This window comes from Denticeps clupeoides, chromosome 2, assembly GCF_900700375.1.
Source record: "Denticeps clupeoides chromosome 2, fDenClu1.1, whole genome shotgun sequence".
Taxonomy (NCBI): Eukaryota; Metazoa; Chordata; class Actinopteri; order Clupeiformes; family Denticipitidae; genus Denticeps; species Denticeps clupeoides.
The window spans coordinates 29,030,639-29,044,911 of record NC_041708.1 but is presented as its reverse complement, the minus strand read 5'-3'; the positions used below and the strand labels follow the sequence as shown (position 1 = coordinate 29,044,911).

Here is a 14,273-nt window from a genome sequence, read left to right as displayed (position 1 = left end):
TGGGTAAGCATGAATGTGGATAAACCATTTCAGCAAGCCATGCAGAGAACAAGAGAGAAAGGTAGACTCTGGGCCAGTGGAGATCTCAACGGCAAATCTCTACATTTATAGATTGTCATTATGAAGAGAATTTATAACAAATAAATTGCTCAAAATAAAAAAATAAAGGGAACACAAAGTAACTCCAAGTCACTCACACTTCTGTGAAATCAAACTGTCCACTTAGGAAGAAACACTGACTGACTATAAATTTCACATTCTAATGTGCAAATAGGGTGCTAGTAGCCTAGTGGGTAACACACTCGCCTATGAACCAGAAGACCCAGGTTCAAATCCCACTTACTACCATTGTGTCCCTGAGCAAGACACTTAAACCTAAATTGCTCCGGGGGGGACTGTCCCTGTAACTACTGATTGTAAGTCGCTCTGGATATGGGTGTCAGATAAATGCTCTAAATGTAGATGGAATGTCTCCTGGATGAGGATGAGGAGGACGACAGGCCAGTAGATCAGAAGACATGGAGGAGGCTGTAGGAGGGCAACAACCCAGCAGCAGGGCCGCTACCTCCACATTTGTGCAGGGAGGAACAGGACATGCCCTGCAAATGTGGAGGACATGCCCTGCAAGATGACCTGCAGGAGGTCACAAATGTGCATGGGTCTGCTCAAAACAGACTCCACGATGGTGATATGATGTCTCGACATCCACAGGTGCGGGTTGTGATAACATCCAATCACCTTGCAGCACGTTTGCCATTTGCCAGAGAACACAAAGCCAGGCAAATTCACCACTGGAGCCCTGTGCTCTTCACAGACAAAAGCAGATTCACACTGAGCATGTGACAGATTTGAGTCTGGAGACGCCGTGGAGAATGTTTTGCTGCCTGCAACATCTTCAAGCATGAACGGTTTGGCAGTGAGTCAGTAATGGTGTGGGGTTGGCATTTCTTTGGGGTGCCGCACAGCCCTCTGTCTGCTCGCCAGAGGTACCCTGACTACCATTAGGTACCGAGATGAGATCCAAATGCTGGTGCAGTTGGCCCTGGGTTCCTCCTAATGCAACATGATGCTAGACCTCATGTGGCTGTTACCCAGACCTGAATCCAATTGAGCACATCTGGGATATCATGTCTTGTTCAATCCACCAACGGCATGTTGCATCACACACTGTCCAGGAGTTGGCGGATGCTTAAGTCCTGGTCTGGGAGAAGACACTGACATTATGATTTCTGAGTACATTTGCTGTGTGTTGAGGCGTACAAAACCAAGATACTGAGTAAACACTTTATTGTGTCCTTTGTCATTGAAAAGACAGAACTGAGGCCTTTTTAACTGAAAAAGAGTTTGATTACAATAATAATTACAGCAAAAACAACCAAAATGAATCTAATTCCCAATTGTCTGAAATTATGTGGAAACAGGTTTTTGATCTATAGCCTCAGGTCCAGACCTACATTCTTCCATGCTCCTACACAGCGGTCCCAGCTAAATAAGTTAAACTATTATTTGTGTGTTGTGCCTTGAGTTGTAAATCTTGATGTAAAGGAAGAGGCAGTTCCCTGGATCTTCACTAAGTGACCTGGCTAGGTGGAGGAAAAGTTATCCCCAAAACAATTAGCCATTTTCATCAATGAATCAGATGAGAAAGTGAATCCCTTCTCTTCTCTTTTAGGAGAATCAGGAGAACCTGAATGGCTGGAGCGGGAAGGGGAAAAGGGTGAAAATGGCATCTTTGTCTGTGTACTCCACAATCTTGTGGTCCCAGAGCCCGGCAGAAAACAGAAGTAATGGAGAAGGAATAAAGAAGAAAATATAACAGCCACAGTGTGGAGCAGCTTGCAAGTTGAAAGGTGCAAAGGAGGAACGTGGGAAACCATACGTGAAAATTCTATATGAAAAGCTGCCCTGTATTGGTATGCCACGGTTCTCTCTGCCCTTGCACTGACCACACTGGTGCTCCGGTGGTGGGTGAGTGGAGTGAGTGAATCACTATCCATTGGCTTAAAATTAATCTCAGAATTTTTGACCAGATTTGAGCGTAGTCAGATGCGCAGAATTACCCAGAAAGAAAGACACTGAGAGAAAAAGCTGGATGGAGAGACAGTAGTACAGACCTCTTCCTCCTCAATTCGAGCAGGCTCAATCAGCAGATTATTGACTTGATCAAATGACACCCCCTGTTAGGACAGGAACCAGCAAGAGGCATGCGGATTAGTGAGGCGCAAAAAAAAAAAAAAAAAAAAACCCACACACACACACACACACACACACACACACACACACACACACACACACACACACACCCACACACACACACACACACACACACACACACACACACACACACACACACACACACACACACACACATACATCTACACCCATACTGCTCAGCCACAGGCAGACCACTTCAATAAACTGAGCAACATTGGATTTTCTTCAGTGGTCTGCTGGGGTCCTGTGAGCAATCAGCTTTTCCCTTTAGCCACCCAGTGGAGGCCAGCAGAGGTGGAAAGTCAAGACAGAAAATTCAGTGAGCGTGCTCAAAGCATGTAGAAAAGAAGACCAGAGAAACAGCGGAAGAAAACAAACCACCAAAGAACCCAAACTGCATTAATGATTATTTATAAGACAATCTTGGGTGTTGATGATAAGTTGAATTTATATTACAGACATAAACATTTCTGTAAATACTCCTGTTGCCCTGCAGTTTTCGGGAACATGCACTGTATGGAGAACCTGAGCGTCATTATAATGCCAATCTCCCTGTATAAAAAAAAAAGGATTTTAAGTCTCACAATTTCCACCTCTGTCATGAACGTCCCCTGGAGACTAATATTCACACTCACACTCACATACACATACCATACACAACCACTGTGTGTGTGCGTGATACTGATACCAACACAAAATATGTGCATTTATTGCACACACACAAATATAAAGCTTTTGAGGCCAGGGTCCCTGATCCCACTCTCTGCAAACTGCAACTCAGACATTACATTTAGAGCCAAAATAATAAACATCAGAACAGAATGAATGTTTACTAGAAAGTGCATAAAACTGTTCTGTTTGTTCCTCCTTAAGGAAAGTAGTTCAGTATGATTGTGCCATTAGGTCTCTTTTGGGAGACTTAAACCCCTGATTTTTCTAATGAAGGGACATAGAACATTGAGGACTGGTCTGTCTACAGCACCATACTGTAAATGATAAACAGACTGTAATCATGCTGTTCTAAAAATTAAGAAGATTGCTAGCAATGTGTAACATTCATAAGAACAAATCCACATGCATAGTGAGCACAGCTGCCCTTTCTAACTGGAGAGGAGGATCAAGGAGCCGATGTGAAGCTCCAAAGCATTGGAGCTTGGGGGGGGGGGGGGGGGGGGGTACGTTCAGCTAAGTGATTTACATAAATTGTGATTGTTATTATGAATTTTAAGTATAAATGAGGAGCATATTTGTTGTCAATTTAGTAGTATTGATTAAAGTGATGGAACTGATTTGTAATGAGGAAATACAAAAAACTGTGTGGTAGACAGCAGTGTGCTGGCAGGGTCAAGATTACTATGCAAGTGGGCAGAGACAACAGAGGAGGGGATCAGAACAAATAAGAGGGGAGTTGGTCGTCATTTGAACATTAAACTCCAAATCTTCAGATGCTTAGGTTGATCGGTATAACTGTACATATTCTCATTCTGGTACCACTATGCGTTTCCCTGTAAATTGTCCACAAAAACACATCGCTCAATCCATGGACAAATTTAAGAACTATAAATGTAAAAATCATTTACCGATAATCTTAATACCACTATAACTGGTAAAAACTTTGACTAATTACTGTCCTGAAATCTGTGCAGATGGTCTTAAAAACAGGTTCTATTGTACTTTAACAGAGCTGGAAATCAGTGCAAATGCCATTCATGTAGGTTAAAGTGTTATCCAGAGTGGGTGTTCCCCCCATGCCCACTATGCTCCCTGCCATCTCCGGGAAAGGCAGCTGCCCCACCTGTCCATCCTCCTTACCTTGACCGGCTGCAGGGAGGAGTTGACCTGCAAGAGCCGGCTGTCCTCCAGCTCTGAAACCTCTATGCGGTTCAGAAGAGGTGTGGAAGATACTACATCCCTTTCCTCCTCTTCCTCATCCTCATCTTCATCCTCATCCTCATCGCCCTGTGAGGGGTGAGAAATGCTCTCTGGGCTGAAACCCTGCAGCAGGGCAGCCACAGCCTCCGGTTTGGGCAGTTTGGTGATCTTGAAGTGCTTCTTGTAGTGCGGCGTGTCCTTACGGATCAGCCGCTGCCTCTCACCAGGGTACGGAGGGGGCAGGTCAGCATTGTAATCACTTCCATCACCTCTGTAATATTCATCATCGTCCTCCTCATCTTCATCTCCTCCACGAATGATGGGTTCATCAGCAAAGGTTACAGTTGGCTGGTAAAATAATAAACAAATGAGAAATTTCATTTTAACCATTTGAAACAACCAAAGAAACCTGCTGAAAAATAAATTGATGGCATACACAATAGAAAAAAAGTGATAACCTATTATTATTATACTAATTATTCTAAACAATAATGATAGAACTTACCTCATTATACTCTACCTCCATCTCATCTAACTCCTCATTTTGCTCTTGGCTGTGGCCATCCACAAAGATCTCTCCAGGCAGTCTATGACCTGGCCCATCTTCGTGTGAGTTGGCAGAGGCGGTGCTGTTGGAGCCCTGAGAATCCTGACTCTGGTTGGAGAGGTCACTCAAACGTTTCTCCTGAAAACCATCATTACCAGAGGTTAAATCACCACGTCATACTAAAATGTCTCTAGTTCTTGTTTATGAATGATCCTGAGCAAGGCCACATGTTCAATGAAAGATGGTGAGGGAAAATGTGTATATGAATAAACAATAATGAATTAGAGAGAGTGAGATAAGTACATCCATGTCTTGTTTGCTTGTGTAAGCCTCGTTTCTTCTCTCTTCAATCACTTTCTTCATTTCCTTTAGTTCACTAGGGTGGGGAGTTGCCCTGCGCTGAAGACCCTGCTAATAAACATGCACAAAACACAGTTTTCAGTACAAAATAGGGTAGAACAATACATTGATCAAATTGCAACGACTGTGATTTTGCAACCCCGGACTCAATCAGTTAATGTCAGGGTTGCTACAGGAAGACACATGAGCAAACATGCTGGGTTGGCTGGAGATGTTGGGGATGGAGGACGAAGAGAGTGGGGAAAACAGGAACGGGCAAAAGGTCAATGCAGTCAAATGGGCAGTGCATCGGCACACAACACTGTCCATCCAAGGGGTGTTCCGCAGAGTGAACAAAGTTCAGACAGTGAAAAGGCTGTGCTTGCCACAAGGTTTCCATTTGCTCTCAAAGATCAGTGAGTGGAGATCAACGTAAAAAATAGGCATTGTAAGGCAATATTGTGGTGTTGTAGATATCTGGACACTCAGAGACTGATAAGATCAGTTTTCCCTCCATTGCTGCTTTGTGTCCTTTTTTAGACTGGGAAGACTGCCCACTTCAGTGTTTTTGCTGTGGGTGGTCAAAGTTAAACAAATGTCAACTTTGGCTGCGATGCACGCCCAAGGCGGGCAAGTGGCAAATTGCACTTGCACTGTGCTTGGCACATGTACAGAGAAACTTGGCACAGAGAAACAAGATTTGATTTTTTTCTCCAGTATTAAAACTGTTCTTACCCTGCGCTCTGGATCATTCTCATCATCATCATCCCCTTTGGTCTCTTCTTGAAATTGGATGACAGACACACGGTTCAGATTCGTGTCTGTAAAGCTCTCATCCATTTGTAACAAATTCTCTGTAAATAGGAAACAGTGTTACAAATACGTTTTAGTAGCATTTGAGGAAAAAAATACAACAGCCAAACATAAAAGCCCAATAGAAGTATTAGAGTGACGCACCCAAACTAGGTGTGGGTTGCTGAGGAAGAAGGTAGCAGGTGAGCACCTTCTCCCCTGTTTGCTCATCATCCTCCGTTTGGAATTTTAACATGGGTTGAGACTGATTCTCTGCCAACCACATTGCCTTCAGATTGAGATTTGCCAAGGCAAACGGGAGGTTCTGTAGTCTGAGAGATCAAGAGGCCAACAATTAAGACCAAATGACTTCAAAAGGCAGTATAATTATATGCTGAGAGCAGAACCACCACAGCAGCACAGGAGGTTAAAAGAGTGCACAGTTCACCTGTTTCCAGCCACGTCCAGCACATGAAGCTCGGTGGCATTGGCAAGTTCAGATGGCAGCTTTCCCACCCGGTTGTCCCTCAAAGACAGTACATTTAAGCTGGCACACCCACCCAGTTCAGCAGGCACTGTGCTTAAACGGTTTCGGTCCACATTCAGGTTAGTGAGCTTCTTAAGCTTCCCCAGTGAACGTGGCAGTGACTGGACAAAAACAAGGGGTGTCAGAGAACCCAAAGGGTAACACATGACGTGAGATTCCATCACGGATTAGTATAACAAAGCTTAACAAAAAATACAAATGATCAAATGAGCATGTGCAGGCAGACTGAATAAAACTGTGTTCAATACCTGTAGTAGGTTCTCTGTTAACATGACTTCTGTCAGGTTCTCACATTCACCAATGGAATCACTCAGATGGACCAGTCGGTTTTGATCCACCTTCAGGATAGACAGCTGCCTCAAGGAGCCTGAACAAAGTGACAAACCACCTCAGGAAAAACAACTCTAAACTGCGGAGAGTACACGTGGGCGAATAGGGGAGAATGTTGCCAGAATTAAGTTTTTTTTTTACTAGCACGAATATGCCAATGACGTCTGGGTTTTTGATGTGAAATAAACATTGGTCACAAGTCTAAAAACCTGGCCAGACATTTTCAGGGAAAAGATGAGACCGGGTCACCCTAACTTAGCGGAGCAATAAGACTTACTTATGAACTCAACATATGCAAATCATTAAAAACACTAAAACTTGCAAACAACTGTTTACTCACCCCAAGAGCAGTCAGATTTAGAAACACTGCTCTAATTGAACAAACTGATTAACAACTCTGGTGAGGGTTGCGGGCATATATGAATATATGACATTTGTGACTCATGTTTTGAGTGAAAAATAATTATGCACATTTAATTATAATTGTAAAAGATCAACTACAAACAATATATAGAAATCAAATACACTTAAAGAATTGTTTAAAGTATTTTTTTTCAGCAGCAGTGTAAGGATGAAAGCGCTATGGGTTGGTGACCCCTTGACTAGTAGAACCACATAGAAAGCGGACAGGTGCAGCAGTTTTACATTACCACTAGAGGGCAGTCTACACTTTTTTTTCTTTTTTTTTTTTATAAAAACGCTTTATAAATTCACTTTCTCTGTACATATTTTTTCAACAATTGTTTGTAAACAATTGCCAAACTCAGTTAACAAGAGACTATCAATGTGCAAAAAAGCTTCCTTTAGCTTTTAGCTTTTCTGAGTGGAAACTGATACTAGAAGACCAAACAGACTACTCCTGTGGGAAACAAACACACTGTAGGGGGAAAATAGCTGAGCTGGCAGCACTAGCTGCCAACCAGTGTACACATAGACAAAGGTGACACACTCTCCTTGCTCACCAATGCTGTCTGGCACCAGTTCCAGATGGTTCTGTGAGAGCAGCAGGTCAGTAAGGGCTATCAGACCGTTCAACTCAGCTGGTAGCTCCTCTAGTCGGTTCTGGGAGACATCAAGACACACAAGACGTCTCAGGTTTCCCAGTTCCTATAAGAGAGAAACAGAGTAAATTGGTCTGAGAAGCAATGGGCATGAACTTAAATATGTTCTCAATTTAAACTTGTATACATTTTGTATGGATTTTTTTGTGTATTGCAATGAAATTATTCTGCCACATAGAAAAGTTCATAGCATATGCACACATACATTTGTAATAATTAATGCCATAGTATTTGACAAATAAGGCATATTCATATTGGGGTGAACAGTACTTTACGGTTTTACTCACAGGTGGTAATGAGGTTAGTTGGTTCCGGTCCAACCAGAGCTCACGGAGGTTAGGGAGCGCACCCAGTGTGTCAGGCTGAAACATTGAGTGAAAGAAAGAAAGAAAGAAAGAAAGAAAGAAAAGGTGATCAAGAAAACACTGTAAAAATAATTATGAATGCTAAAACACGTTTGAATTGTCAGAAGGCAAAATTATCACTGCATGCACACATTTACCAGCTGCTGAAACGGCCAATTACTGTGCCACAATACCACGGTGTAAATTTGTGAGTATTTATATGCTTGTGGCAAACAGGAAAATGGCTCACTGAAAAAACTGTGGAATTGTGGTAGGCACTGTGGTGATAGAAACATGTGGTTTTGTGGCTCGTTTGAATGTGTGATGAGGGTGTGGAAATAAGTCTGAATAGAGTTTAAAAAGTGAGTCAAACAAATGTACTCAGGTGGGAGTTTCTATTTGTATTATATATGTAATTGCATGAATGAATCACACTGATCTGAATGTGTGTATGTTTTTACATTCCTACCAGTACTTCCAGCACATTGCTGCCCAAGTCCAGTTGCTCCAACTTCACCAAGAAAGACAGGGACCTGGAGAGAAACAAAATGTTACAAAAATTAATACATTAATTAAAAGTTTACTTAATCAATTTGGGAATAAGGGTATAACATAAAATGTGGAAGAATGTGCTATGAATGCTTTCTAGAAGTACTGTAAACCATTGTTGGTGAGCCTTATTTAGAGAGGTTGATAATGACCTCTGCCACTGGGGTTTCTTAAAGAGGCAAAACATCTAGTGAACAGGGCTGAGGGCTGATACGAGTGAGAGACCATACACAATTTCTTTACATGCATAAAGTAGACTAATTGTGCTGTACAAAAAAACCTTTTGTGCACAGCAATAAAAAGTTTCTATAAATGCTTTGTGCATCATGGGGTGGCAGGTATTGCTTATTCAGCCATGACAGATGGTCAATTGCCAATTTCTATGTGGGCGGCATAGTAGCTTTTTTGTTTTTAAAAATGCCTTGAGGTTCCAGAGTGCTAAATAAAATAAAAAATAAAATAAAACTAATACACTGAGACAATTGTATAGGTATATATTTTTTACAGAAGACTAAAATGACAAAGCAATAAAAGAATAAAAAAAAAAAAGATTATATTTACAGTTAAATATATTCAACTAGCATACATGAACTATTAGGTAATATTAGATAAGACTGTTTAGATCCATTTGTGGAGTAGTTTGGCCAAAATTTGTATCTAGTCAGAAAAGTCTAAAGCCACAAGGATCCAGCCAATAAGACTGAAATAACTGGGAGGAGGGGGCACCTGGATTTTTGTGAAGATGTGTAAAACTATACAAGGCACATATTTCTATGGAATACAAGAGTGAGGCATAATATCAAAAGCTTGCTATAGCACCCCACTTCAAGATCTGCCTGATTACTTTCCCCAGTATGACTTACGTAGGCAAAGACTTCAGCAAATTATCTCTCAGCTCCAGAGTCACCAGGTTGGCCAGGCTAAGAGAGAGAAACCAAGTGTTAGTCAGATGGCGAATGGATGTGCTAGGGGGTGGTATGTGCCTGAAACAGAGTGTGAACAAGGACTGCCGCGTGTGATTCCAAACCACGCTGAACATGACAGATTTAAATCAGGAATATAAATTAACATAATCATGCTGAAAGCTGAAATAAAAAAAAAAAGTGAAGTGATTGTCACATGTGATACACAGCAGGACAGCACACGGTGCACACAGTGAAATTTGTCCTCTGCATTTAACCCATCACCCTTAGTGAGCAGGGGAGCAGTGTGTGGGGACGGTGCTTTGCTCAGTGGCACCTCAGTGGCACCTTGGCAGATCGGGATTCGAACCGGCAACCTTCTGATTACGGGGCCGCTTCCTTATCCGCTAGGCCACCAAGGTGACCAATGTGAAGTCACAGTGGGGGAAGTTGTGCAGGGAGGGTATGGGTGCCACGTGTCTGTTCCTTGTTCCCTCACTTTCCAATGTCGTTGGGGAGGGTCTGCAATGATACGTCATTGAGAGCGAGGTGGGCGAGCCCTCTGAGTTGCGTGAACCCGTCTGGCAAGCTATGGCAGAGAGAGAGAGAGAGAGAGAGAGAGAGAGAGAGAGAGAGAGAGTGTGAGCAAATAGATGAAGAGGAGGGAACGTGAGTTTGCTGAACAGACCCCCTCATCCACAGCTTGGATCCCACGCAGTTCTGGCCTTGACCAAGAGCTTTAACAGCCAACACGCTCACTGAGTGTGTGCGTATGTATATATGGGTGTGTGGAATTGTGATTAACACTCTGCAGTGCTTCTGCAGCTTCTACTGCAACACCACACACACACTGCCTCTTCTTTAGTGCATTGAAAGAACATTTGTAAACATACAGCACTGCATTTCTTAGAACAGACTTAACCACATTAGCGCCATCAAATCTAATCCCACACACGTCTAATTGAGATATGTCTGCGGCAGGCAGCTTGAATCTTTAAATTAGCCAGGCTGAATGACAAACAAGGCTCGCAAATGCAGTCTGTTGTCCTGAAGAGAAAGGACTACGCTATTTAGATGAAGTAAACACTTCCTGAGGATGTTCCTACTGGAAGCGTTTCATTCTGGCTCATCCTGAACGTATCCTCATGAATGCAGAGCAGTTTGTGTCTCCTACAACTCAATCAAAATAAAGTCAATGCAATAAAATGCTAGAAGTTAGACCAAATTAATATTTTAAAACATTAAAAATCCCTCTACACTCAATGTATCTCAGTGTATGGAAGCAAGTGAGGCAAAAGACTCTGTTCTGAAATAGTGTGTTTCTATATTTAGGCATGAAAATAAACAGCTGGATAGGAAACAAAACCTTAGTCTCCCGTTTGTTTGAATGTAGTGACACTTGGAACAACCCACGACATCCGGACCATCCCACCCAACTGACCTGGACAGGGGGTTCCCACTGAAGTCTGCAATCTCCAGTGCCTTGCAAAACTTAATGCTCTCTGGGATCTCAGGAATGTCTGCATGAGAGAAGGAAAGGAAACACAAATCTGATTGGATCAAGTAGTGAAAGTGATTCATTGTCACAGCACACAGTACACACGGTGAAATGTGGTCTCACAGCATTTAACCCATCCCCTGCGGGAGCAGTGGGCAGCCTTGACAGGCAGTGCGTGGGGATGGTGCGTTGCTCAGTGGCACCTCAGCGGGTCAGGATTCGAACAAGCAACCTTCTGATTATGGCTCTGTATCCTGACCTGCTAGGCCACCACAGAAGAGAAGCGGTGAAGGTGTTAATAGGATGCCATAAAAGCCACTAATTAAAATAACAGCAGACGCCATATAAGTTTGGGGTTGTGGGAACGGTTTTGAGAAGGCACAACTGTGCCACAATGTACAAAGTAAGGAATTGGTGTTGACCCCGAGCAAGACTCTTAACCCAAAGTTGGTCCAGGGGGACTGTTCCTGTTACTTTTGATTGCAAGTCACTAAGGACAAGGGTGCGTGCTAAATGAAATAAATATAAATGTAAAATGTTGTAAGAATTTTAATTGGATTTTACAGTGCACAGACAACACTCCAAACACCACAACTGTGACTGTGAGGCAGGCCTCGTCATTCATAATCAATGAGCGGATTCCACGACTGGAATCTTGTCTTATCGTGAATAAATATTTCCACTGAATAACATTTTGATGACTGGAACATTTTCAGTAATAAAATGTACATCTCTCTCCCACGCACACAACTTTCAAATATCAAAATCTCCACCCCTCAGGAAGTCCTGCATTCTGTACTCCCATGATTTCAATATGCCTGGTACAGTGTTTCAGTGCTGTGTGGGGCCAGTCCTCTGTGAGACTGCCTGCATCTGACTTGTAATGTCTGTCTGTGGTTTGCTGTAAAGCAGAAGTAAGACACGACACAGTTCAAGTCTAGCACATTTAGTCAGAGCATGACAATTGTATGTGTGAATTAGGGCTGGAACGATTATTCGAATAACTCGAATGATTCGATTACAAAAAATGTTCAAGAATAAATGAAGCCTCGAGGCTTCATTTAATCAGTCACAAAGTCCACCTATTATCGTATCGCTCCCGCGGAGCTACGCTGTGCAGAGCTGCGCAGAACCGGTATCATTGTTTTACACGGACTGTTTTAACAGAAGCACCTTTTTAAGGAAGCGCAAGATTTTATTTTTGAGCTCAATGCCGGAAAATGAAGATACCGGCGTGCGTGGGACCATTTTACGCTGTGTGGACAAGGTAGTGCAGTGTATACACTGTAAAACGGACATGGCTTACCATAAAAGTACTTCAGCACTACGTCAATACTACAGCACCTTAACCGAACAAATCCTCACGTAAACCTCACTTCTCCTAGCGGACTCGGAGCTTCTACAAGGTATCGGATTTTTATGATTGCTACATAACCACTTCTTAGAACGTACATTATTTGTAATTATTTGTGTTATGAGTCGATAGTGACGAGGCATGATAAGTAACAACACACACACACACACACACACACACTGATAGGTTATCTCTCAAAACATGCGTTCCCCATACACAACAGATGGACAAATCTACATTCATTAGCATACAGATTTACTTTTGGGCGAGTTTATAGCATTTGTTGTACATCACAGCGGTGCAGGCTTGCACGTGCATTGCACACACATGCACTAAGACAAATTCTCTCTCTCTCTATTTTGCACATAACATTGCACAAACTTTCAACCTACCCACCTCATCTGGATACAACTGGAAACTGAACTGTATTGTTTAAGTATTGTTAAGTAATACTTGAATTGTTTATTTACATTTTCTTTTTACTATTTTGTACCTTTATACTTTCTATTTTTTTTTATCCTCAGATGGGCTATAGCAGGGGTACACCCCTTTTTCCTTTTTTTATTAAAATAAAACTAAGGACAAATAAGCTAGCCTATTTTTCATATTTCACAGTACATCATGAATGTTTCACAGAAAGATTGATTAAATGGGCTTAATTCTGGAGCCAGTAACCCGAAGGTTTTAAGCGTTGATCTAATAAAAGTGTTCAGTTTGAATAAAAACTTTTTTGTGAGGAATAACAGCCAATTGCTTGAAGAGGATTTTCATGTTGCATAACACACTATTGATACTTGTTTAAAAACACCAAAGTATGATTTATCCGATTACTCGATTAATCGATGAAAAACTCTATTCCAAAATATTTGATAATTGCAGCCCTAGTGTGACTGTTTCCTCCACCATAACATGAAAGTGTGCTCCCCATTTAAAATATTTGATATGAGATCAAGGGACTGATTGTGATGGTTAGATGACAGGGCTATGGCAAAAAAGCACGTATTGTCCTGTGGGTAGTACAAACCAAAGACTGTCAACTGCTGTGATGAGTTGCGAGCTAGAAACAGGATCAGAAAAGTGGGGGTATGGGACAGTTAAAGTACCCAAGAGAACACAGAAAGCACAATGAGCACACGAGAGCTAGAACTGGAACATGGAGCAATGGTCTGGTCTGGTCTGGTCTGGTCTGTTGAAACCCATTTACTTTAAGATTTTGTGGATGGACAGACTTGTGGGTCTACCTGATGAAGGCAGCAAAATGATTTAGAGGGAAGGGACACTGGACTATTTAAGGAGATTAATGCAGCAAGCAAAAATTCTTCAGGAATGGAGTATTGTTTGAAAAACCCAGCAGAGTTCAAGACGAGGCTAACTTTGCCCCCAAATTCCGCAGATCTCAAAGTGTTGGACATGCTGGAACAAAGAAGTCCAGTCTGTGGATTAATTTAAAGCATTTATGAACAGACACCACAAAGCACCAACACATTTTTGGCAGTTGTTGTGGCTAGCATATGTAAATATAACGGTGTGATCATTACCATTTCGCGAAATGTCCAACTCCACCAGCTGCATGAAATTGGCCACTTCAGGGGGGAGCCGCTGGATCTCATTATCACTCAGACCGAGCTTACGCAGGTTCAGCAGGCGGAAGAACGGCTGCAACAGAGACAAGCACTGTCGTCAGAACATCACGCTATAACACAGATATAAATAAAACACACAGTTCTTTAAATGGAACGGTTTATCGAAAGTGGGTGAAAACTTGCCTGACAAACCCCCTCCCCCTCGCTTAAAGGCAAATGCACACAGTGCAACAATAGCAGGTTTTTAAGATCATATGATAAGCTCAGTTTTAACAGTTCCGTTGGTCAGACAGCACATTGTTAATTCTATTCAATGCTCTATTTGATCCTAGAGGATCATT

The 14,273-nt window shown here is 42.2% G+C and overlaps 1 protein-coding gene across 23 annotated transcripts in view; it reads right to left on the bottom strand.

The window, feature by feature from the left end:
• Nucleotides 1-14,273, bottom strand: part of scrib (scribble planar cell polarity protein) — a 60,988-nt gene that overhangs the window by 24,504 nt on the left and 22,211 nt on the right. For 18 of the 23 annotated variants that reach the window (XM_028959904.1, XM_028959913.1, XM_028959984.1 and 15 more), the window contains exons 2-16: nucleotides 13,888-14,005; nucleotides 10,939-11,017; nucleotides 9,997-10,086; nucleotides 9,459-9,515; nucleotides 8,516-8,579; nucleotides 7,990-8,064; nucleotides 7,604-7,748; nucleotides 6,560-6,678; nucleotides 6,213-6,412; nucleotides 5,930-6,096; nucleotides 5,708-5,826; nucleotides 4,937-5,044; nucleotides 4,592-4,771; nucleotides 4,027-4,434; nucleotides 2,115-2,177 (exon numbers count right to left, since the gene is read on the bottom strand). In XM_028959904.1, the coding sequence (XP_028815737.1) occupies nucleotides 2,115-2,177; nucleotides 4,027-4,434; nucleotides 4,592-4,771; nucleotides 4,937-5,044; nucleotides 5,708-5,826; nucleotides 5,930-6,096; nucleotides 6,213-6,412; nucleotides 6,560-6,678; nucleotides 7,604-7,748; nucleotides 7,990-8,064; nucleotides 8,516-8,579; nucleotides 9,459-9,515; nucleotides 9,997-10,086; nucleotides 10,939-11,017; nucleotides 13,888-14,005 (1,992 nt within the window). The remainder of the gene's footprint in view (nucleotides 1-2,114; nucleotides 2,178-4,026; nucleotides 4,435-4,591; nucleotides 4,772-4,936; nucleotides 5,045-5,707; nucleotides 5,827-5,929; nucleotides 6,097-6,212; nucleotides 6,413-6,559; nucleotides 6,679-7,603; nucleotides 7,749-7,989; nucleotides 8,065-8,515; nucleotides 8,580-9,458; nucleotides 9,516-9,996; nucleotides 10,087-10,938; nucleotides 11,018-13,887; nucleotides 14,006-14,273) is intronic. The other 5 variants (XM_028959930.1, XM_028959976.1, XM_028960096.1 and 2 more) reach the window with 2 other exon arrangements.